General features: G+C 46.7%; 1 protein-coding gene across 1 annotated transcript in view; it reads left to right on the plus strand.

Moving 5' to 3' along the window:
• Positions 1-3,410: 3,410 nt before the first annotated feature.
• CACNA1B (calcium voltage-gated channel subunit alpha1 B) overlaps positions 3,411-23,291 on the plus strand; it is a 247,343-nt gene continuing 227,462 nt past the window's right edge. Inside the window, exons 1-2 of the mRNA XM_027849985.1 lie at positions 3,411-3,503; positions 8,647-8,786. Of these exons, the coding sequence (XP_027705786.1) occupies positions 3,411-3,503; positions 8,647-8,786 (233 nt within the window). The remainder of the gene's footprint in view (positions 3,504-8,646; positions 8,787-23,291) is intronic.

Consider the following 23,291-nt stretch of genomic DNA (forward strand, 5'->3'; position numbering starts at 1 on the left):
CAGTGGGATCTCCAAGCACCATCCAGCCTCTTCCTCACTGCTCAAACCTGGGAGCTTTGGCTGCATTCTGTGGATAGAGAGATTAAGTCTCTGGAGTAAGGATGAAATTCAGTGGGAACATGGGTTCTTGGCTCGTTGACTTCTTGTACCCCATAAATCCAGTGAGGCATAGACCTGTGATACAAACACAATTCAGAAGGAACCCTCAGGCAGCCTTTTCCTGGCCCCAAATAGGCAACCTTTTCCAGTTATTCCTACCCAATCCTGTCTAAATCTCTGTGTGCCCTGTCTAATGCACGGTTGTATTTCTCTCTTTGTGTCTATTAGGTCTTTGTGTTGAGGATAGGGGCACTGTGACACATATCTAAGTCTCTTTCCAGGACCAAAAAAAAAAAAAAAAGAATCCTTCCTCAAGGTAGGGGTGGTTGTCCTTTGGTCATCTCTGAATCCCTCTTCCTTGCATCCCCGCCTACCCTGAGGCTGCCCACAGCGGCTGAGGTAAAGATGTGGGAGGGCATATTCACGGAGGAGAGGGGACAGTCAGGCTATTGTTTTAATGGTTATGATGCCTTCACTTTCAGATTCTCCTCTCCCCCCATCCCAGTCCAGTTAATCTACTTCTAAACCTAGTAGGTCACCTGAACCTTCTTTTCTTATCTGAGGCAAGGGATGGGGGAACAGGAGCTAGGATTGATTTGACATTGTGTGGGAGTAGTCAAAAGGGAAGAAAAAAATCCAAGCTACCCCTCTCCAGATACTTCACCCTCTCCCAGCATGAAGAATCAAAGTTTATCTCCAGTCTCTTCCCTTCCAATCAGTCATGGTTTTCTTTTCCCCGTCCATACATTTGTTCCCGTGCGCCTCCCACCACTGGGAGGCTTCTTAACTGGCTTGTCGAACTGGGATTAGGGGTAGGTAGGTCCAGCAGCTCCCCAGGGTGTAGTCCGCTAAAGGTGAACAGGTTTGCTCCTTCACCTGACTTTTTTTTTTTTTTTTTGTAAGTACACTGGGATTCTCCCTCCCCTCCTCTTCACAGTACCGGAGCTAGGAATCCTCTGCTTTTGACCAGTGAGTGTTGGTTTCGCTATAACTCACGTCCAGCAGGGGCTTTGGAGTCCAAGGAAACCTGGTGGTGAGATTCTATAAGGAATTTCCTGGGGCCGGGACTGATGCAGTGAACCAAGGTCCATCAGCACCGGACAGCGCCTGTGGGGTTGGTTTATGGTTTGGCAGGAGTAGGTTGAAGTGACGGCGAGGTTTCCGGGGGGACCGGGGCGGGGCGGGGCTGGACTGCCCGCGGGCTGGGAGTTGCAGGGAGGGGGCGGGCACAGGCGGGGAATTTGGGCTAGGCGCTCAGATTGGCTGGCTGTAGTCACGTGGACGCACCCTTATAGGGTCCAGATCTCAGTGGCCCTGGACTCTGAGCTCGGACGGAGCCGCTGGCAGAGCGCGCACCTGCCGCCCCCGCCCTACCCTAGCTCCTGTTCCTGTCCCTGCCACCGCTCCCAGGCCTGAAACAAGGGGCTCCGAAACACAGAGAAAAGAGAGTACCCGGGACTTTCTCGGGGTGCTTCAGGAGCCTCCGCGTCCTTTGCGCCCTGGGATCCGTCGGGGCCCGCGCCGTCTGACCGTCAGTGCGCGCCGGGCCCGAGGGGAGCCGGGAGGAGCCGGCCTGGGGGGGATGCGCCCTGGTCCCCGGGCGGCCGGCACCGGGCACCGGGCTCCGGGAAGCACAGTGCTAAGACAGGCAGCGGCAGCGAAAGCGGGCGGCCAGGAGTCATGGTCCGTTTCGGGGACGAACTGCCCGGGCGCTATGGAGGAGCGGGCCCGGCGGGAGGCGGCCGGGGTGGCGGTGGGGCCGGGGCCGGGGCCGGGGGCCTGCAGCCGGGCCAGCGCGTGCTCTACAAACAGTCCATCGCGCAGAGGGCCCGGACTATGGCCCTGTACAACCCCATCCCCGTCAAGCAGAACTGCTTCACTGTCAACCGTTCACTCTTCATCTTCAGCGAGGACAACGTCGTCCGCAGATACGCCAAGCGCGTCACAGAATGGCCATATCCTGTTTGCCTGCTTGCGGGGTCGGGGGCTTGGAGTGTGTGTGTGGGGGGGTCCAGTCTGGGGTTGAGGGCGGCCTGGTTAGGGGTAGAGGACTGGGCGGGGCTGGGCAGACTGGGGGACCTACGCGGCCAGGAGGCCTTCTGGAAGGTCTGGGGAAGCCGAGGACTAGGGACTGCGGGGCTGTGGCCGGGTGGGGCTGCGGGGGGGGGGGGGGGGGGGGGGCTCCCGGGGGGGGGGGGACCAGTCTGGCTGAGGGCCTGGGATAGAGAAGAGGGAGGTCTTCCTGGATAGTCCTGAGAAGCCTGGGGAAATCTGGTGGGATGGGGGGTGGGGGTGGGGGGCAGGAGCAAAGCCTAGGGTGCTTGGACGTCTTGGTCAGAGCTAGGTATCTTTGCGCGCACATAGACACAGACACTCCCGACCGCGGACTCAGGGCGGCACATACGCAGAGCAGAGGGGGAGAGCTGCATAGAGAGTCTGGAGGACACCTGAGGGTGAATGGTGCGTGTGTCCATATGAATGTGTGTTTCTGTGCCTGGATTTGTGTGTTCATGTGTATATGTAATATATGTGCGTATGTAAATGCACGTCTCCCTGTTACATGTGTGTCTATATACATGTGTGCACGCACACGCGTAGGGTTACCCCTCCTTACCTGCCCCCCAGACCCTGGGGTGGGCGGCTCCTGCTGCCAAGGCTCCAGAGGCCATGCAGGGAAGGAGGGCGTCGGCTAGGCTGACTCCGGGTGCTGCTGTCCGAGGTGCTGAGGTCGCCCCTGGCCGTCTCTGGACCGCGGCCCCTCCCTCTCCGTCTCCCTCAACAGGGTGGGCTAATCTGCTAGGCTCTTTTGAGGGGGTTCTGAGACCGGTTGTGGCAGAGAGGCTTGCACCTGATTTTCTTCCATGCCCTGTCCTCAGCAGAACCAGCATGAGAAACAGTCATGGAGTAAGCTTCCAATCCTTTCACATGAGTCCGAGTTGGAGCCTCACAGGTCAGTTAGGGTTAGAAAACTAATACAAACCTTTCAGGGATGGAAGTGGAATCATCTTTATGACTAGGCTACCAGTCTGAGGGCTGTTTTATTTTTGACAAAGGTCTGGTCTGCCTCACCATCGGGGAGGTTATGATGCTGGGTGTTCTGTGTCTCCTGTTTATAGGAAGGAAAGGGAAGGAAGTACAGCCTCAGCTTCTGGAAACACTGTTGTGCTACCGGAGGAGGTTTCTAAACTTCTGGGGTGGGAGGTGTCCGGTCCTGTTCTTGCTTCAGTCACCCAGTACCCCCATTTGACTGCTGCTGCCCCTGTTTCTCTATTCTTTCCTTAACGTCTCCCTTGCTCACTCCCTTTGAGTACATGATCCTGGCCACTATCATTGCCAATTGTATTGTCTTAGCTCTGGAGCAACACCTTCCTGATGGAGACAAAACTCCCATGTCTGAGAGGCTGGTGAGTGGCCTGGGAGCTGGAACTAACCTGTCCTGGGGAGGGGTGAGGACAGGGATCACAGAACCAGAGCCCCAGAGAGGGTCTGGGGGAACAAGGGAGGAAGACAAGGACTTGATCTCATCAAGAACCAGACAGACCACCTTGGGGGGCTGAATTCAAGAAAGGTCTAGGAAAAGATAAACCAGGGGGTTGGATAAGGGGTCACCTCTTAGCAAAGACAGAAAGGCAAACAACTAAAGGCAGACAATATTAACGTTGCAACCCCAATGCCTACTACAGACCTGATTTGTACTAGAGCCTAGGGCTGCAGCCAAGGACTTGTGGATGACAGAGGGTTCTTTCCTAAGGAATAGACTCTGGGCTCTGCTCAGCATGCCCCAGGATGCTCCTGACTCTAATCAAGTATTTCCTATCTAAATGCCCCCTCCTAACTACAACTTTTTGCCTCTGACCCCAGTCCTCTAGCTCTTCCCTCAGGCCACTTCCATTTTTTTTTCACAAATACAGTCATTTTCTAATATCCATAACTGGTTTATTTGCTATGATTTTAACTCTGTCTTAGCTTCTTAGGAAGCCTCCACTCATCATGGATGCCATGTTCCCAGGAAATACATGCAGCATGAGAGAGGCTAATTAGCTAAAATATACATTTTGGAGGTCCATGTCACCCCTCCTCTTCCATAAGAATCTTGGAGCTAGAGTGTGAGTTCAAAAGCCATTGGTTTCACTGGGTGGTGTCTCTTGAGTTCCTGAATAGGATCTTGCTCCCTTCTCCTGTCACTGGTAGAAGGTGGTAGAGAGAGCCCATTTAGGCCCAGGGAGATTAGGATCCTATATCCTAAGCAGAATTTCAAATTCATCAAATCAAAACCTTTATTAAGCATCTGTGTATTCAATTCTGTGCTGGAAGCTGTAGGTGAGACAGGGAAACAGACCTAGGTCCTACTCCCTCAGATAGCTCATAGCATGAGGGAAATCTGGAAGGGAGTATAGGCAGATCCCTATCCTGAAGGTGCTCATTATCTATGGGAGGTGAGGCACACACACACACACAATGGTAAAATGTTTAATACTACCAACTAGTAAGATTGGAGGTGAGGCTGCACAGCTCAATGAGTACACATATTGTATGACAGAGTGGTCGGGGAGGTTTCAGGAGGTCCTTGGACTGAATCTTGAAAGATGGATAGGATTTGGAAACTAGAGAATAGTGTGAGAGCCCTCCAGAGGTGAGGCAGTCTTGGAAAAAAGAGACAAGAGATAGAAATGAGTATGGCCTGATGTGTTTATGTGGGAAGTGGAGATGAAAGTGCACTCTGGAGAATAGGACAAGTGGAGGTTAGAAAGGTGAGGGAAGGGTTCTTGAAGCCAATCTGAGGCTAATATGGAAAGGAGTGTTGTCTGTCTTTTCTGAAGCTGACTTCGAGCTTCTTTAATTTTCTGGAATCATGTCTCTCTGAGAGCAATGCAGACACTTGAGGGAATGAGACAGAGTAGTTCACACCCTGTCCCATGGTGTATGAATCAGCTCCCTGGCCCATCAGTGGGGTCCACTGCCAAGGAGGAACAAGGGTGAGTAAATGGGGACTTCAGGTGTTATCGGCTTGGCTCTCTTTGACTCAGCCTTGCCATGGTCTTTCCTGGTAGAGGGAGGCTGCATTGGGCTGGGAACCCTGAGATAGAGGATACCTTTAAACCTGAAATGTTTCCCTGCCCCAGGCTTGATAGCCTAGCTGAGCTGATCACATTGATTCTACACTGTCCCATTCCCTTTCCTTGACCTAGAGTCTTTGAGTTTTGAGTCCCTAGGATGTCTTGGTTCCCCTTTGAGGTCCCAAGATGCCTAATGTGAGAGGCTGTCCCTTCTCAGTTGTTCTTGTGGTCACTTTTCTTCACTAGCTAATGGGTTTTCTTCTTCCTTTAACCACAGACACTCAGAACTCATGTCTCTGAGCTGCCCATTAAATCCTTCCTGACAAAGCAGTTGCTTCCTGGCACAACCCATACCTTCAGGTGGTGTTCAGGGTCTGGAAACAGGATTTTTCTCTGCCCAATCTTGTGGTAAATGGGGTTGTGGTCAGGGTTCATAAGCCAGGGATTATACATAGTTAGGAATTCATTTGGGAGTATGCAGTATATCTATATTTAAGTAACAGTTATCAATATTTTTTTAAAAGGAAAATCCAGGGTCTGAGGAAGTTGACAACCCCTTCCTAAAGGCTATGGCCAATCTTTGCTGAACTATGAAATAGCTCTGGTCATTCCCAACCTCTTTCCTTATGTTCCTCCCTTCTTCCAGTATAATACCACATCAGCCTTATTGTCTGCAGTTAAAGTTTCTCCAAAACAGAGATAGGCAGGCACCTGTTTGTAGTTAAAGCTTATGGTGTGCCATGCCCTCAGGAGTTTGGATGAAGTATCTATACTATTCAGATTGGCCTTTCATTATACACTGACTGAGCAGTATTGAGTTTCCTGCCCCACCCATGTGTGCCTAGCTCTGTGTTTTGTCATTGGGAATCCATAAAGAATTCCTTGTCCATTGCCCTTAAGGAGATCAACCTCTTTAGGGAATCAGATTGTGGACATAAGGAATAAAGACTGTATAGGATAGAAGGTGGCCATATGCCTCGCTGTCTAGGTCAGACTCCAAATGCTAGAGGATTTTAGAGAAAAGGTAGATCAGTGAATCCTAGGATGTTCAGGGATGGCTTCATAGTGGACAGTAGGACTTTATCTAGGCCTTGAAGGATGGATAGTTTCTTGGTAGGAAAAGAGTACAGATATGAAGGAATGAATGAATGAATCTTGTATGTGAGAAACAGTGAGAAGATGGATTTTGTGGACATGTAGGACACATGGAGGAGAATGGTTTGAGATAAGACCTGAAAGGTAGGCTAGAGGCACATTGTGGAGGACCTTGAATGCCTGGTTGTATTCTAGCCTTGGAGGGTGGACTTAGAAGCAATGGATGAAACTTCCAGGGAAAGAGACTTTGCCTTGATGAAATTCAAAATCTTCCTAATTAAAGGAGCTGTCCAGACATGGAATGGGCTGTCTAAGGAAGCATTACATTCCTCATCACGAGGATTCTTTAAACAGAACCTCATATGACCACTTGTCAGGGATGGGGCAGAGGGAATTTCAGCTGAGGGTTAGGTTGGATTAAATGGCCCCTTAGTTCCCTTCTCATTGCTCAGTGTGGTAGCTCATGAAGGATAAATGAATCATAGTGAGGGAAAAATTAGCCAGGGAGACCAGTGAAGAGGTTTTTGTTGTTGTTTTATAATAGTTCAGGCAAGGTGACAAGGGCCCCTTGGGAGCAGATGCTGTAGGAAGAACGAGAAGGGAGAGACCAGGATATTCTCTTCATTCTAATTCTCATGAGTTTTTTTTTTCAAGAAGGAAGAAAAGGAGGAAACAAGTATTTATTAGGCACCTATAATATGCCAAATGCTTTTACAAATATCTCCCTTGATCCTCACAGCAACCCTGAGAGGTAGGAACTATTATCTCCATTTTACAGTGGAAGAAACTGAGGCTGAGGTTTGTTCCTCCCCTCCCTCAGGGTGACACAGCTAGTAAATTTGGAGGTCAGAGTTTAATCAAGATCCCAGGCACAACATTCTATCCACTACATCACTAGCTTCCTCTAAGGAAGTCAATTGTTATTTCACATGGGAGACAGCATTGTAGGCAGCAGTATACAGTAAGTGTCTGACACTTTTAGTACTTGCAGCACTTTCCCACCTCCATACTTTTCCTGTCTCCAAGAATGTCCTCCCCACCATGCCTATCCTTCAGGTCTATCTCATATGCCATTGCTTCTATAAATTACAGAATCTTAGAGCTGGAAGGGACCCCAGAAGTCCAATCTATACCTGAGCAAAAATTCTCTCTGCAACCTCTGTAAGAAATAGCCTTCCTGCCCCGATACTCTCTGCTTTAAACTTCTCATGATAAGGCACAGACTTCATGAGCTAGAGTCCAAGGGTGGGGAACGTGCAGCCTGGAGGCCACATGTGGCCCTCTAGGTCCTCAAGTGTGGCCCTTTGACTGAATCCAAACTTCACAGAATAAATCCTTTTATTAAGGTCACATAATAAAATCCTTTTATTAAGGGGATTTGTTCTGTGAAGTTTGGATTCAGTCAAAGGGTCACACCTGAGGACCTAGAGGGCCACATGTGGCCTCCAGGCTGCAGGTTCCCCACCCCGATAGACCATTTCACATTCTCCAATTTCTTCTAAAAGAAGTGACTTCTCTTCTGTAACACTATGTTCTTAATATTCTTATGGCCCATGTATGTATTATATTTATCTATGCCATGTCTTACCTCTCTTACTAAACTAGAAATTCCATGAGAATAATGGTCAGGTCTCACTTACTTCCTCAATCCCATCTCAAAACCAAGGGCCTGGGCATGCAAAGATTCAGTCATTATCGAACCTGGTGACTAAATGGTTATGGAGGCTGAGGGAGAGAGAAGAGTCAAAGATGACTCCCAGGTTTTGAGCCTGGAAGATGGAGAGGACAGTGATACCATCACCCAAAATAAGGAAAATTGGAAGAGAGGTGCAGTTTTAGGGTGGGAAATGATGATCTCTGTTTGAAAAACAAGTATGAAGTGTCAGTCGGACATCCAGTTAGAGATGTCCAACAGAAGATACAGGATCAGAGCTTTGGAGAGAGGGAGGCTTTTCTGTTTTAGAAGAAAGGGGATCAGGAGCCCTGAGTCCTAGTCCAAACTGCCACTATCACCCTCAAAATGAATGAGCTGAATATGATGATTCCTCAAGTCCTTTCTGTCTTTATCCTATATGAGTGACTTTTCCCTCATTTGGAGTTAGGACTTGAGATAGACATAGGAGGCATTCTCATAGAGGTGATGATTATAGCCATAGGATCACCAAGTGAGAGAGTTGAGTGAGGATGGAGTCTCATACTTAGGGAGTGGAAAGAGAACTAGTCCCAGGGGTCAGATGAGAACTTCCTAGCCAGACAGTAAGCTTCCCAGGACTTAGGGCTCCTTCTCTGACTGCCCCATGTCCTCACTCAGCACAGGGAGGCCCCTGGGGACTCAGTATTAGGCCAGCATCTCTGGACCTGGCTGATAGTGACTTATCCTGTTTCTTCCCTGCAGGATGACACTGAGCCCTATTTCATCGGGATATTTTGTTTTGAGGCTGGGATCAAAATCATCGCCTTGGGCTTCGTTTTCCACAAGGGCTCCTACCTGAGGAATGGCTGGAATGTGATGGATTTCGTGGTGGTCCTCACAGGGTAGGTGGCTGTAACAGGGCCAGTCTCATGGCCCAGAAATTCTTGCCTTGGGGGAATCACTATCAAGGCTTTCTGTGTTATGAAGCAGTTTTGGAGAAGGTGTGGCTGGCCAGGCGAGGGCCAACAAGGAGGGGCATGTGTCCCACTTAGAAGATACCTTTCGCTCAATGACGGGACTACCTCATCCAAGTCATTTTGCCCTGCTCCCCAGTCCTCCTTCCTTTTCCCCCACAAGAAAGCTAATCAACCAAACCTAAGATACTTCCTACCTGCGTCATCCTTGGATATAGGTTCACCTCATTGAATTCCTTGCACATGTTCCTGAAGAGTTGTATAAACTGAATCTTTCCAAATAAAATCCTATTTCAAGTGTACTGGTAGAGGAGGAAGGGGGTTTGTTTGGAGGAATTCTGAGTTGACTCTTTAATAATGCCAACAGTCAAATTGTAGTAGAAATAATAATAACATTTATATATTGCTTTAACATTTCTGAAGCACTAGACACAGGATAACTCATATGATACTTATAATGGCTCTGGGAGGTGCATGCTATTATTATCCCCATTTTACAAAAACTGAGGCAAACAGAGGTTTAAACAGAGTCACATGATTAATAAACATCTGAGGCAGAATTTGAACTTAGCTTTTTCTGACCTTCACTGTACTACCTTGCTACCTCTACAAGCATATGTTATTTTATTTATTTTTTTGACTAGGCGATGGGGTTAAGTGACTTGCCCAGGGTCACATAGCTAGTAAGTGTTATGTGTCTGAGGCCGGATTTGAACTCAGGTCCTCCTCCCAGGGCCGGTGCTCTATCAACTGCACCACCTAGCTGCCCCTCTTCAAGCATTTGTTAAGCACTACCATGTGCTAGGCACTGTGCCCAGTGCTGGGAATAAAAAGAAAGGCAAAACAAACAAACAAACAACCCAGCCTGCCCTTAAGGAGCTCACATTCTAATGAAGGGAAAACAACATTCAAACAAGTATGTACAAACCAGCTATATACAGGATAAACTGGAGTTAATCTCAGAGAGGAGGCACTAGCGTTAAGGGACACTGGAAAGGCTTCTTGCAAAAGGTAAAAGTTTAGCTGAGATGTTGAAGGAAGCCAGGAAAACCAGAAAGCAGAAATGCCATGGGGGATCATTCTAGGTGTGAGGGACAGATATTGAAAATGCCCAGGCTCAGGTCTTGTGGGAGGAACAACAAGGAGACAGATGAATACATAGAGAGTTGTAAGGTGTAAGATGTCTGGAAAGGTAGAAAGGGCACAAATTATGGAGGATCCTTTCAGGGTACTTGTCTCCTGATTCACCTGTGTAAATCAGACATTGATTCCTTATGTCTGCTGAAAGTGAGGGGTTCTTATAGTGGTAGATAGTGGAGTGGCAATGACAAGGGGATATCGGTGGGTCTGCCTTTGAACAGAAATAAGTCCCTCATTAAAGAATAAATCCAAACCACTCAGTGTGAATATTCAGAAACATCTGTTGTGTGATTAGAGCTACCAACACATAGAGCTCTCTGGGAGGAGGCAAGGTAGCCAGCCCTGTGGAAGGGGAGGAAACCTGAGTTCTGTACTCTGCCACTGGCTTATTGAATATTAATAGTGTGATGCCACCTCTCTGGGCCTCAGTTTCCTCATCTGTCAAATGGGATCGTAGGGGCTATGGGTGCCTTGGCAGGGCTTCTGTGAGTGTGCTTGTGCTCTATGAACAGAGGAGGATCATCAAATTGCTCTGGGAGTCTGTGATTTGAGGCTGTGAGTATTTGGAACACCAGGACTTATGTTCACTCTGGTGCTTCTCTTATCCATGGAGCATAGTGCCTGTTTGCATATTTGGGTGGTCACTACAGATGCCAGGTTGGAGCCTCGAACTCTTGGAGGCCTTAGGCTTGCCCAGTGTGACCCAAGGTGACAGGTCTACATTTAAGACTCCACAGTCACTATGCAAAGCCAAGCAGGAGAGCCTATAAGGGCCTTCTTCTTCTGGGGCCCAGGCAGCTGGGAGAATGGAATACTGGGCCTGGAGTCAGGAAGTCCTGAGTTCAAATCTGACCTCAGACACTTACTGGTTGTATGATCTTGGAGAAGTTGCTTAATTTCTACCTGCCTCAGTTTCCTCAGCTGTAAAATGGGGATAATAATAGTGTATCAAGGGGGCATTGTGAAGATTATATGAGATAATATTTGTAAAGCGCTCAGCACAGTACCTGGCACATAATAGGTGCTTAATAAATACTTATTCTTTCTATTCCTTCTCCTTCCTCCCTCCCCAGGGTAGATAACTAAGATGGGCTTATATAAGCAGAGAAGCCCTGAGCCCAGATTTGGGGGCTAATGTGAACATTGCAATGTGGAGACAGAATCATGGCCTCTCAGAGCTGGGAAGGAGTTTGGACATCATTTAGTCTAATTTCTATGTGAACATGACTCCTCTCTGCAACATTCCCAACAAGCAGTCAGTCATCTAACTCTTCTTGAAGACCCCCATTGCTCCTGGTCCTCCCTTGGAGGCCAAGTAGAACTCATCAAATCTGTCTTTCTCACTACAGCCTTTCCAAGACCTGAATATGACCACATCCCACTAAGTCTTATTTTTAGTTTGTTAAGGGGAGGCTCTTATGGCCTGGTGTTTGTTTCCTTCATTATCCTGATTGCCGTCCTCTGAACACATTCCAGTTTGCCAATATCCTTCCTCAGCTGTGGCCCCCAGAACTGAACCCAGTGCTCCAGATGTGATGTGACCTGGGTAGAAGACAGCAGGGCTATCATTTCCCTTCCTTTTGGAATAGCAGGCTTCTCTTAATTAAGCCTAAGATCATGTTGCTTTAAAAAAAAAAAGCAACAAAAAAAAATGGAGGGGGTACCATATCACACTGGTGGCTTGTATTGAGTTTGTTGTTGCTGTTTAGTCCTGTTCAGTCTGTCCAATTCTTTGTGACCCCTTTCGGGGTTTTCTTTGCAATGATTCTGCAGTGGTTTGCCATTTCCTTCTCCAGCTCATTTTACAGATGGGGAAACTGAGGCAAATAGGGTTAAGTGATTTGCCCAGGGTCACACAGTTAATAAGTGTCTAAGGCCAGGGAGGAATTCAAGTCTTCCTGACTTTAGGCCTAAGACTCTATCCATTGCACCCCATAGCTGTTCCTGTATTGAACTTGCAGTCCAGATCTTTTTCACGTAAATTCTCTTCCCCTATCCTGTATTTTCACAGTGAATTCTTTGTAACCCATTATGTATCCCTATTACCCTGAATCTTATTGGAATTGGCCTCTCTGTCCAGTTCTTTGAGTATGGTGACTACCAGTCAACACCAACACTCAACAAGGGTTTATTAAGTGTCTTCTGGGGCATGCTGGCTGGGGAGGCAACATCACCAGTCTGGGACCCCTGGTCTCAGGAGTCACCACCCTGGGCCTGGGTCTACCCAGACACTGAGCCTCTTCTCTTTGGCCATATTCTCTGGATGGTGTTCAATGGAGCTGCATTCTCTAAGGAGGCTGGTTCCTGCAGAATGCTTCTGTTCCACTTGGCAGGGCCTGAATGTCTGCGTGTCATTGTCAGATCCCTGTGCTTGCATGGGCGTTGTGTGTCTGTCTTGCGTTGGCAGGAGATCCACCAATGGTTTAAGGTTCCTCCCCTCAGCACTGACTCAGTTTTTAGGTAGAGCCATTCCTGGCCTCTCCTTGAACCAGTGGTTCAGGGATGGCTTTCTGCCTCGGTTTGCTAATCCTTCAGCTCTGTTGCCAGGAAGCTAAAGAGGATTCTTTATCACCCAAGAAGCAGGGAAAACATGCATGAGGATTTCAAGAGGTACTGGAATGAAATCAGGGTTAATAATAAAATAATAAGATTCCCTTTGTTGTTCATGCCAAACCCCCTGGTTAAGTTTTCCTAACCACTGGGAAAGGAGGCAATGAAGTTTTAAAACCAGGGATGTCCCTTTATGTAAATGAATGTAAGAAAAACTGCAGCGTTTCATTCAGAGCCCTTTCAGGGTTCCGTGGGACATGGCCTGTGGTTTTAGTCTAGTGTTTCTGATGGTTTCAATGAGTTGTTGTCCCCTGGATATATTCCATGGGTTCAGTGAGAAATATAGTCTGTGGGACATTCCCAGTGGTTTACATGGTCATGGCCATTGTCAATGGTGGAGAGTGGGGGAAGGAGGGAATAGGGAAAAAAGGGAGAGGGACTGTCCTCAGAATTGTTTTCTGAATATTCAGTGGGTCATGATCTGGAGCTAGGTCTAGTGGGGTCAATGGGATGCTCTCCATGGAAAACACTGGAAATTCCGAGTTTGAGGACTTCTGAACTAAGGAGTGGTGGTGAAGGTTTGCCAGGGCACCAGTGTATCCACAACCAAAGAGCCATCTGGCCTCTGAATACAGGTACAGCTTACTCCATGTGGTAGATATGTCACAGGCAAATGAGTTATCTGAGCATTGGTTTTCTCCTTGGGGAGGCCAGTTGCTTGTAAAGTCATATGTTTTTATTTTGTGTGAATATATAGGGGTTACACCTGAGGGGTTGCCCTCAGGGTGGGACAAGATGGGGCAGGGGATGGAGTGGGACAGAAATGACCGGAGCCTCAGAGTGTTGTCTCTCGGCTCTGGAGCTACTCCCCAGTGTGGGTCTCCCAAAGCATGTCCCTCATCTCAGTGAGTACCTCCTTTTTTCCTTCTGTGAGATAAGGAAAGACATCCCTATGCCATGTCTGCCTGTATTATTTGGAGACCCTGGCCAGAGCCCAGCGAGCACTGTGAGAAAAGATCACTTCATGGTCTTGTGCTCTTGAGTGAAGGAGGAGAACATAGAGGAGATAGAGCTCCCAGAATAGGCAGGGCCTAAGTTTCTGGAGTCCCAATATTTTCTTCAGGCCCAAAGAGGAGTATGTGGTTGGAAATGGGCCCAGTCTTTCCATTCTAGGATCTTTCTTTGGAAGGGTCATCTCAACTCAAAAACATGTCAGCCTGCAGTCATGATGTTGCTGTGCAGCCTCGGACACATGTTCTGTGAATATAGCAAGATGGTACCAGAAATCCCTCTTCCTTTCTAGGACCCCTACCATTGTATCCTCTTCCCCACCCCTCAGTCAGAGAAATTGCTTCTAATTTCTTCCCCAGTCATGGGCCAAGTCCATTACACCATAGGTGTCCATCCTGCACTTTTTCTCACTGTGGCACCCTTCTCTTTGTTTCAGTTCTGAGCGTCATTGGTCACCTCAAGGGGGTGGGAACTGAACTATCTTGGAGACAGGTTGCATGTAGCCATGAGTAACTCTCATGAAGTCTACCTTTGGTACAGTGAAGATGAAGGCTCGACCCTGAGGCCCTCCTGCATCCCCAGTGAATTCCTCCCTCGTAGAAGCATTGGGGTATCTCCAAGTCCCTCAGTCCCAGCCATGCAGAAATGTCCTAAGGTCTCTCTTTTCTCTAAGGAATCTCATATCTCAAGGTCTGAAGTCTGTTCCTGAGGTCTCTCCCATCTTCCCTCCCCCTTCTCCACTTGGCTCAGGTGTTGGTATTTCTAGTTATCACTCTAGGCTCAGCAACCTTCTTGAATACAGATTGGCACTATTTACTCTTGTTCCCTTCCTGGGCACTTTGGAATGATGTTGTTTGACTTCATGGCTTAGAATTGCTTTGGGGGATGAATGAAGTTTGCTAGAAGTTCATGGGCATGTAACAGATAACCTGGCTGCAAAGAAGGGTAGTCATTCAACTCATTTAAATTTAATTCAGCTAACATGATTGAAATATTTACGGTAGACAGAACTCTATATTTGGTATTGGGGAAGATATGAAGTTTAGATAGGACATGTTCCCTGTCCTTATTTTACTTACAGGCTAGTAGGGGGAGAAGAAATATGCAGAGATAACTATTAAAGTAATATAGTGGAAAGAACACTACTGATACTAGAATCAGACTGCGTGGGTTCAAATGCTTCCTTTGATGATTACTGCCTGTGTGTGGCTTTAAGAAAGTCACTTAAGTTCCCTGGGCCTCAGTTTCTTCATCTGTAAAATGAGGAGATTAAACTAAGTGATCTCTAAGGTCTCTTCCAGCTTGAAATCTATGATTCTATGACCGCAATTACTTGATAAGTGAATTAGGAGCAAAACAGAGTGCTCAGTGAGATCTCACACATTGGACCAGAGGTTGGGAAATCAAAAGCAAAGTTTCCTATAATTGAATTCATTAAACACTTATTAAGCAACTATAATATGCCAGACATGGGCTAAGTGCTGGGGATACAAATAAGAGGATAGTTCTTGCCTTCAAGGAACTTACAATCTAATGAGGGAAGACAATAAGCAAAAGGAAGCTGAAAAGTGGGAGGCACTAAGTTAGGACATCCAGGGGAGGGACATGATGAAGTTCCTTGGAGTCAGACTAAGCAGAGGTGATGGAGAATGACCTAGAAAGTTCTGAGCCTTCTATAAAGGAAGTTCTACCCTCTAGCCCTCCATCAGAGGGGAAAAGCAACTGAGGGAGTTGAGAAGATGTTGAGTCTCAACAGTTGAGCCAGACTTCAAGGTGATGAGATTTCAAGAGATCAGATTTTCCTCTGGGAGGCACAATCTTCCAAACCAAGCAGAACCAATGATGGAAAACGGAGATGAAATTGTCTAATTCTAAAGTAAGGGAGAAAATGGAAAGATATGGTTTAGGCAATAATGCAGTTAGATGGAGTAAGAACTGGTGAAGATCAGGCTCTGAGAGAAGTTGTTAAGTGTTCAATGTCAAAGTGGCAGGTCTCCAGTGGAGGACCCCAGGGATCTGTGCTTGGCCCTGTGCTGTTTAACATTTTGGTAAATGTCATTGATAAGTGACCTGGATAAAAGTATAGATAGCATGCTCACCAAATATGCAGATGACATAAAACTAGGAGGGAGAGCTAACATAGGGGATGAAAGAGTCAAGATCCCAAAGTATCCTAACAGGCTGTAGCATTTGACTGAATCCAAATGGGGTCATGAAGAGTCAGCCACTGAAAGGACTCACAACAACAACAAACAACAACAATAACTGAACTGGTAAGTGCCCAAGGTGGGATTTAAACCCTGGGGCCCCAAGTCAATCGCTCTGTCTACATTTCTACTCTTACCTGCATGCAGGAAGACTTAAACACATAGAGACACATAGAGACACAGACTGAAGCCCACAAGCCCACTAGCAACACTGATGAACACTTTGTATTTATTTACCTTTTTAAACATGTTACGTTACTCTAGTAGAACGTAAATTCTTTGAGGGCAGGGACGCTTTCATTTTTGTTTAGTTTTGTCTTTGTATCCCTAGAGCCTACCACCATGTCTTACACACAGCAAGTAATTAATAAATGTTTATTGAATTGAATTACATTTTAATCGTAAGGAGAAGTATAAACAAAGACGTTGAGGGGGAGATGAGAGAGCATATGATGAGGCTGAGTGGAGAAAAGGAGGAGGGTAAAGACCTGTCCAATTTGCCTAGAGTTTATGGAAGGGAATAAAATGAGATAAGATTGAAAAGGTAGCGGGTTGGCAGATTGCAGAAGGCATTGAACGCCTGGCAAAGGAGTTTGATCTTTGCCTGTGAGGCAGTGAGTGACCACTGAAGATTTTTGAGCAAATGAGTGATATGGTCAGATTTGTGCCCAAGGATAGTTAGCCTGGAAGCTTGCCGTGATGAAGCAGGAGTAGAATGGAGCTCAAAAGATCTATTGAAGGCTATTGTGATAGGCCAGCTGGGGGTAATGAAGGCCTGCCTGCATTAGGTCTGGAGACTCAGTTGCTTAACTCGGATTCACAAGCAATAAAAAGGGGACAACATGACATTATAAGTCTAGTCAGCAAAGGACCCAGCCTGTGCCCTCAGACCCTTTGTGCTCCCAGGAACATCTGGTTGCTGTGAAATGGATACATATCGAGGTAGTCATGACTGCCCCATTGTTACCATGATTCAGTGGGAGACTTTGCCTCTTTACTGACCTTACATCAGTCTCTGATTTCATATTTCAGGCAGGTCAGCTGGCCCCAAGGCATGGGGGTGGGGTGGGAAGCACAGTTGGCCTGAATGGATTGGTGGGTAATCTCATGCTGGGCCTACACTTAGAGCCTGGGCTGATGGGAAGGAAGAGAAGGGAAGGGTCTCTAAATGTAGGACCAGGTTTGTTTTCTGGTTAGGGGGAGTCAGTATCCCATAGGGTCTTTCTTAAACATGCAGGTGATTGGTTTTGGAGAGGATATTTCCCCAATTTGCCTCCCTTCCACTTCTTCCACTCCCTTGGAAGGAGGGCCAATCACTGCCAACCACTTTTTCTATATCTGTCTTTTTTTTAGTTTTCTCCTTTACTCTATCTCATTTTCCAACATAGAATTGGAAAGAGGAAGGAGGAGACAGGCAAAAATCCCCATTGGGACTGGAGGCTTTGGCCAGAGCTCCCTCTCTACTCCCTCCCTTCCCCCTTTCCTTAATTCTACCTAGCTCAACCAAACAATCCCTTCTGACTGCTTTTGGGATGAGTAGGAGGGCCTTGCCCTCAGGCAAACTCTAAGTCTGGCATTCAACCTGGATGCTTCCTTTGCCACCTCTGTCTTCCACACATCCTTCAGGGCCCAGTGGGAGCACTACCTGCCCCATGCATCCTTCCTTGGCCATCCCAGTGCATACACTGATGTCTCTTACTGCAAGCTCTGGCAGCTCTATCTATCCCATTGTTTGCCCAAAGCCCTCAGACCCAGCCTGGGCATTTCTTCCCTTCTGTGTTCATATCTTCTGACTAGACTGTGCTCCAGCTAATCCCAACATTCTATTGACATAGTCCAGTCCCATGCATGGAACTGCCTGAGTTTGAAGGACTCAGAGTCTTCAGACTTTGGTGTGGGGAGCCAGGGCTGGCCCCATTTTTGAGTGGAGGTTCATAGAATAGATCTGAGGATGAGACCAAACAGGGTTTCATTGAGGAGATGGTTGTCTTAGAGCCTACAGACCTCAGGAAAGTCCCCTGGCAGTTTTTCTAATCACAAAGCCAGACTAAGCTGTCTTCTGCTGAGTCCTCCAACCAATTCAGTTCAACACATCCATTAAGTTCCTACAAGGTTCAAGGCTCTGAGGATACTGATGCAAAAATACAGTCCCTACTTCCAAGGAGTTTGCATTACTGTGTTTTTTGCCTTTCTTTGTATCCCCAGCACTTAGGATGGCACTTGACATATGGGAGATACTTAATTAAAACTTGTTGACTTGACTTTATTCTATGTGGTGATGCATATATCCAGATAAGTAAATACAAAGTTATGCAAAGGCATTTTAAGAGGGAGAGAAGGGCATTATTGCTGTTGGAACAAATGACTAGCCTGAGGAATTTGAGCCTTTCACCTTAATATTTGAGGATGCCAACTGGAGGTGGATCAACAAAGACCTCCTGGGGGAGGTGGTGGCTTGAGCTATGCTTTGAAGAAAGCTAGGAATTCTGGGAAACAGAGATGAAAAGTAATTTTGGAAGGGTGGGGGCACTCACAACTGGGGGAATCAGGAAAGGATTCTTGTAGGAGATGGTACTTGAGCTGAGGAAGTTCTGGTATCTTAAGAGGCAGAGGAATCAAAGAAGCATCAAAGAGGCATAAAAGGAATAATAAAAGAAGTGTCAAAGGAAGTTAGGGATCTTAAGAGGCAGAGGCCATGAGGGAGAGCATTCTGGGTGTAGGACAATGACATGGAGTCAGGAGATGAAATGTTGTGTATGGGGCCAGTTTGGCTGGAATGTAAAATATATGAGGTAGAATAAAGTGAGATCAGTCTGGAAAGATAGGTTGGAGTCAGATTGTGAAAGGCTTTGCATGCCAAACAGAGGAGTTTGTATTTAATCCTAAAGACAATGGGCAGCCACTGAAGCTTCTTGGGGAGGGCAAGTGACAAGGTCAGACCTCTGCTTTAGGAAGGTCAGTTTAGCAGCTGTGAAAAGGATGACAGAAGAGACTGGAGGCAGGGAGATTGAATTAGAACACCATTGTGAGAGTGCAGGTGAGAGGTAATGAGGTCTTGGACTAAGGTGGTAGCTGTGTGAGTGGAGAGAAGGAAATGACTGCTTCTTGCTGTCTTATCCCAGGGGGCTTGGTGGTTTGGCTGGGATACTGGGGCAGGAATGTGGCTTCTGGTCAGAGACATTCTGGAAGTTGCAGGTGGCTGGGCCTCAAGACTCTTACTTTGCAAGAGACAAGAGGGGGGTAGGTCCTAGGTGCTGAGCAACGGAAGCAGCAGAGGCTCCCAATTTATTTTTTCCCTCAAAGCCCACGGCCCCAAGGGAAGCCTGGGAAAACTTCTGTCATGTTCCCGCTCTCCTCCCACTTGTTCTATTCTCACCATGGCCCCAGGTCTGGAATCCCTCTGCAAAGCCTAGTGTCTCATACCCTCTGTCTTTTGCCATAGTTAGAGGAGGGAAGGATTCCCTGAGATTAGGGTTTAGGCTGAGGGACTCAGAAGGACCAGGGTTCTAGTCCCAATTCTTCCACTGGACAGCTTTGTGACCTTAAGAAGGTCACTTGGAATCACTGAATTACAAAACATCAGATCTGGAGGGAATCTCAGAGACCACTGAGTCCACCCTCCTTATCTTAGAGGGGAGGAAGCTGAGGACTAGGTAGAAGGGTCTTGTCCAAGGTTACTCCCAAAATGAGGGCCTATATATCTCTTTCTACTCATATCTTTGATTCCTTGAAAAGGCAAGGATTTCTGAGCTGGAGCTCAGAGGCAAGGTGAAATATAAAAGTGCTAGGATGGTACCAGGCTGAGGGTGAACCTGGGCCCACTCTTCCTACATCCTTCCCAGAGAAAAGGTCCCCACAAAGCTTTTGTTGCAAGAGATAAGACTGAGGATAGACCAGCCAGTCTTTTCCTATGGTGGGGAATCCAAGTTTATCTTGTTCTCAGCCTGGTCTCTGCTACCCATTTTTCTTCTTTTAATCCTTTTGACCCATGCTGTTCCATTAATCTCCTTAGTACACAGTTGTGAGCATGTTCCTCACCTACCCAGAAACCTCCAGTGTTCCCATTATCGACAGGATAAGATCCAAGGTCCTTAGATTTCCCTTTAAGTTGCTTTGCATTCTGGCTACCACCTCCTTCCCCTAACCTTTATTTTCCTCTTCTCTCCCTCCTCCTCCTGCTCTTCTTCTTTCTTCCTCTCCTCCCCTACATGTAACTTCAGGCCATTTTCCATTCTACAAATATTTATTAAATGCCTATTATGTGCACAAACAGAGGCAAAATGGGTACAAGAGCTAGCCTTGGAGTCAAGATGTGGATTATATATCCCTGTATGACCCTAAGACAAGTCACTTTAATCTCTCATGCCCCAGGCAACTAATATTATAAGTTTCAGACATGAGGTGCCAATGTGAGTTGGTAGAGGAAATTTCTTCATTAGGAGCTCCTCATACCAATAAAATCAACCTACCTCCACCACCCTCAAAAAAACATTGTTCAAGATACACAGTCCTCACATCTTTCCTAATTCCTACCTCTCATTCCTCACACTTTCCTGTTCCTACTTCATTAGGGCCAACTAGGGTCATGTGTCAGAGAAAGGTCGCTTTTTCCCTTGGGGCTAGCCCTGCCTTGTGTGAGAATCATAGGGTCCTGGGACCATCACAGAGCAAGAGCCCGGATGATGCCATCTCATTGTGGGGAGATCAAAAAGGGGGATACCAGAGGATTTCAGCAAGGCATCTGACAGAGTCTCTCATAATATCCTTGTGGGCAAGATGGAAAAGTGTGTACAGTTAGGTGGATTCAAAACTGGTTGAATAACCAGACACAAAGAATTAGTGAATAATGAGTTTATGTCAACCTAGAGGGAGGTTGCTGATGGAGTGCCCCAGGAGGCTGTCCTTGGCCTTGTGCTATTCAATGTTTTTTGTAAATTGCTTGGATGAAAGCATAGATGGCAGGCTTATCAGCTCTGCAGCTGACACAAAGCTAGGAGGGATAGCTAATATGTTGGATGGCAGAGTCTGGATTCAAAAAGAATGATGGACCTATTGCATAAGATGGAACTTAATAGAGAAAAATGTAAACACGTACAATTGGGTAAAGAAAAAAATCAACCACACAAGTACAGTCAGTCAACTAGCCTTTATTAAATGCCTACCATCTGGCCTCAGATACTTACTAGCTGTGTGACCCTGGGCAAGTCACTTAACCCTGTTTGCCTCAGTTTCCACATCTGTAAAATGAGCTGGAGAAGGAAAGGGTAAACTACTCCAGTATCTTTACCAAGAAAACCTCAAATGGGGTCATGAAGAGTCAGACACTACTGAAACATCTGAATAGCAATGTGTACCAGGCTTTGGGCTAAATGATGCAGATACAAAGAAAGGCAAAAGTCAAACTAGTGCCTGCTCTGAAGGAGTTTACAGGATGCAGAGCTAAATAGCTCATATGAAAAAAGATTAGGGAGTTTCAGTCAGCTACAAGCTCAATATGAGCTAATAATGTGTGTCATGGCAGCCAAAACTAATGTGATCTCAGTCTGCATTGAAAGATACCTGCTGTCTAGCGCAAAGGACGCCACAAAAGATGTGGTTAGACCACACCTGCAGTCCTGAGTTCAATTCTAGACACTACATTTTAAAAGGAATGGTGTTGACAAACTGGGCGTGTCCAGAGGAGGGTCAATCAACCTGTAAACATTTATTAAGTACCTATGGTGTGCCAGGAACTCTGCTAAGCCCTGGGGATACAAAAAGGGGCAAAAGACAGTCCATGCCCTCAAGGAGCTCACGGTCTAATGGAGGAAGACGACATAAAAAGAAAGAATATGAAAAGGGTAGTGGGAGTGGACCTGGCACAAGGGCTTGAAAAAATCTCAGGTGATGTAGCTGGATTGGAAATGATGAGATAGATGCCCTGGAGATGTGGGAGAAGATCACCACTGTCCACCCCCTTCCACTCTATTCAATCAGAGGGAAGGAGGGACTCCAGTGAGAGAAGGATGTCACGGAGGGGGTGTGATGTCAGGGTGAGTGTGATCTTTCAGGATGAGGAAATTCCAGGTGACTAGGACAGTGAGAGAATTGGAAACCATGGCATACAAAGATCACTGAAGGAACTGGGATTGTTTAATCTGGAGAAGACTAATGGAGAAACCCACATAGTTAAAAGGCTTTCGTGTGAAAGAGAGATTTCACTTGTTCTGCTTGTGCTGGTTGGGGTGGGGTGGAGGGTACAGAACTAAAAGCATTGAATAAAGGTTGCAGAGATTCAGATTTTGGCTTTACATAAGGAAAAACTTCCTAACCATTTAGCGTCTGAACCCCATTAGTGAGGACTCTCAGTGCTGAAACTCTCAACAATGAAGATCAGCCACTCTTGTGACTCATCATTTAGCAAAGGTACTATTAACCCCGGGGGTCCATGGATAGGTGGATTTAAGGGATTCTGTGAACTTGGAACTTTTAATATTTTGAAACCTAGATTTCAGTATAATTGGTTTCCTTTGTAATCCTATGAATTACGTCTTATGCAAAAATGGGCCCCGAGGCTTCACCAGACTGTCAGTGGAGTCTAGGACAACAAAAATAGTAGTAGTAGTAATAATAATATCTAACATTTATGTAGTGCTTTAAGGTTTGCAAAGCATCCTTCCATATATGATCTCATTTGATTAAGAATGCATTAAGAATTGAAGCGTCAAACACTTAGGCCCCATGCTACCCGCAACGCTCCTGAGTGCCACAGAACCAATTATAAACTGATTGGGAAATAGTTAAAATAAATAAGAACACAATAAAACATAGGTAATCTGACATTTTAAAACCAAGTCAATATTCTGCCAGCAGGGATCCTTCTGTACAATTTAGTAGCCCTGTTTCATTTTCAGTTTGTTAGCACTGTCTTAGAAGGTGGCTTAGAAGGGTACTGAGAGGTTAGATTCCTTGCCTAGGGCTATACAGCCAGAATGTATCAGAAACAGGAATTGACCTTGGGTTTTCCTAGCTCGGGGTCCAGCCCTCTCCCCACATATTGCTTCTCAGTGTGAGCTGTTCAGAAGGGAAATGGGATGCCTCAAGAGCTCATAGACTTCTCATCACTAAAAACCTTCCAGTGAAAACTGGATGACCATTTGTCGGGGAGGTTGTAGTGGGATTCTGGTTCCAGGGGATGGGAGGGGCTTTTCAAAATCTCTGGGATCTTGAATGATGAGGGTCTGGGGTGGAGGAATGATGTCATGCTGTGTCAGAAAAAGGGTTGAAAGGTGGTGGATGATCATGGGTTAGGATTCATTCTCCTTAGCCCTGGACAACAGAAGGACAGAGATGTGGGAACTGCAGCCTCTTGGTAGGTGACCTGTTCTGCAGAGCAAGCTTGTCATCTGGCTTCCTTGGGAAGTTGCAGCAAAATGTTTACTCAGCTAGAAAGACACCCAGAGGAAAGAAGCGGCTTTTGACCACAGACCCAGGAATTGCTCAGGGCAGTGTGTGTGTGTGTGTGTGTGTGTGTGTGTGTGTGTGT

This window comes from Vombatus ursinus, unplaced genomic scaffold (assembly GCF_900497805.2).
Source record: "Vombatus ursinus unplaced genomic scaffold, bare-nosed wombat genome assembly UNPS02000580.1, whole genome shotgun sequence".
In the NCBI taxonomy this organism is placed as follows: domain Eukaryota; kingdom Metazoa; phylum Chordata; class Mammalia; order Diprotodontia; family Vombatidae; genus Vombatus; species Vombatus ursinus.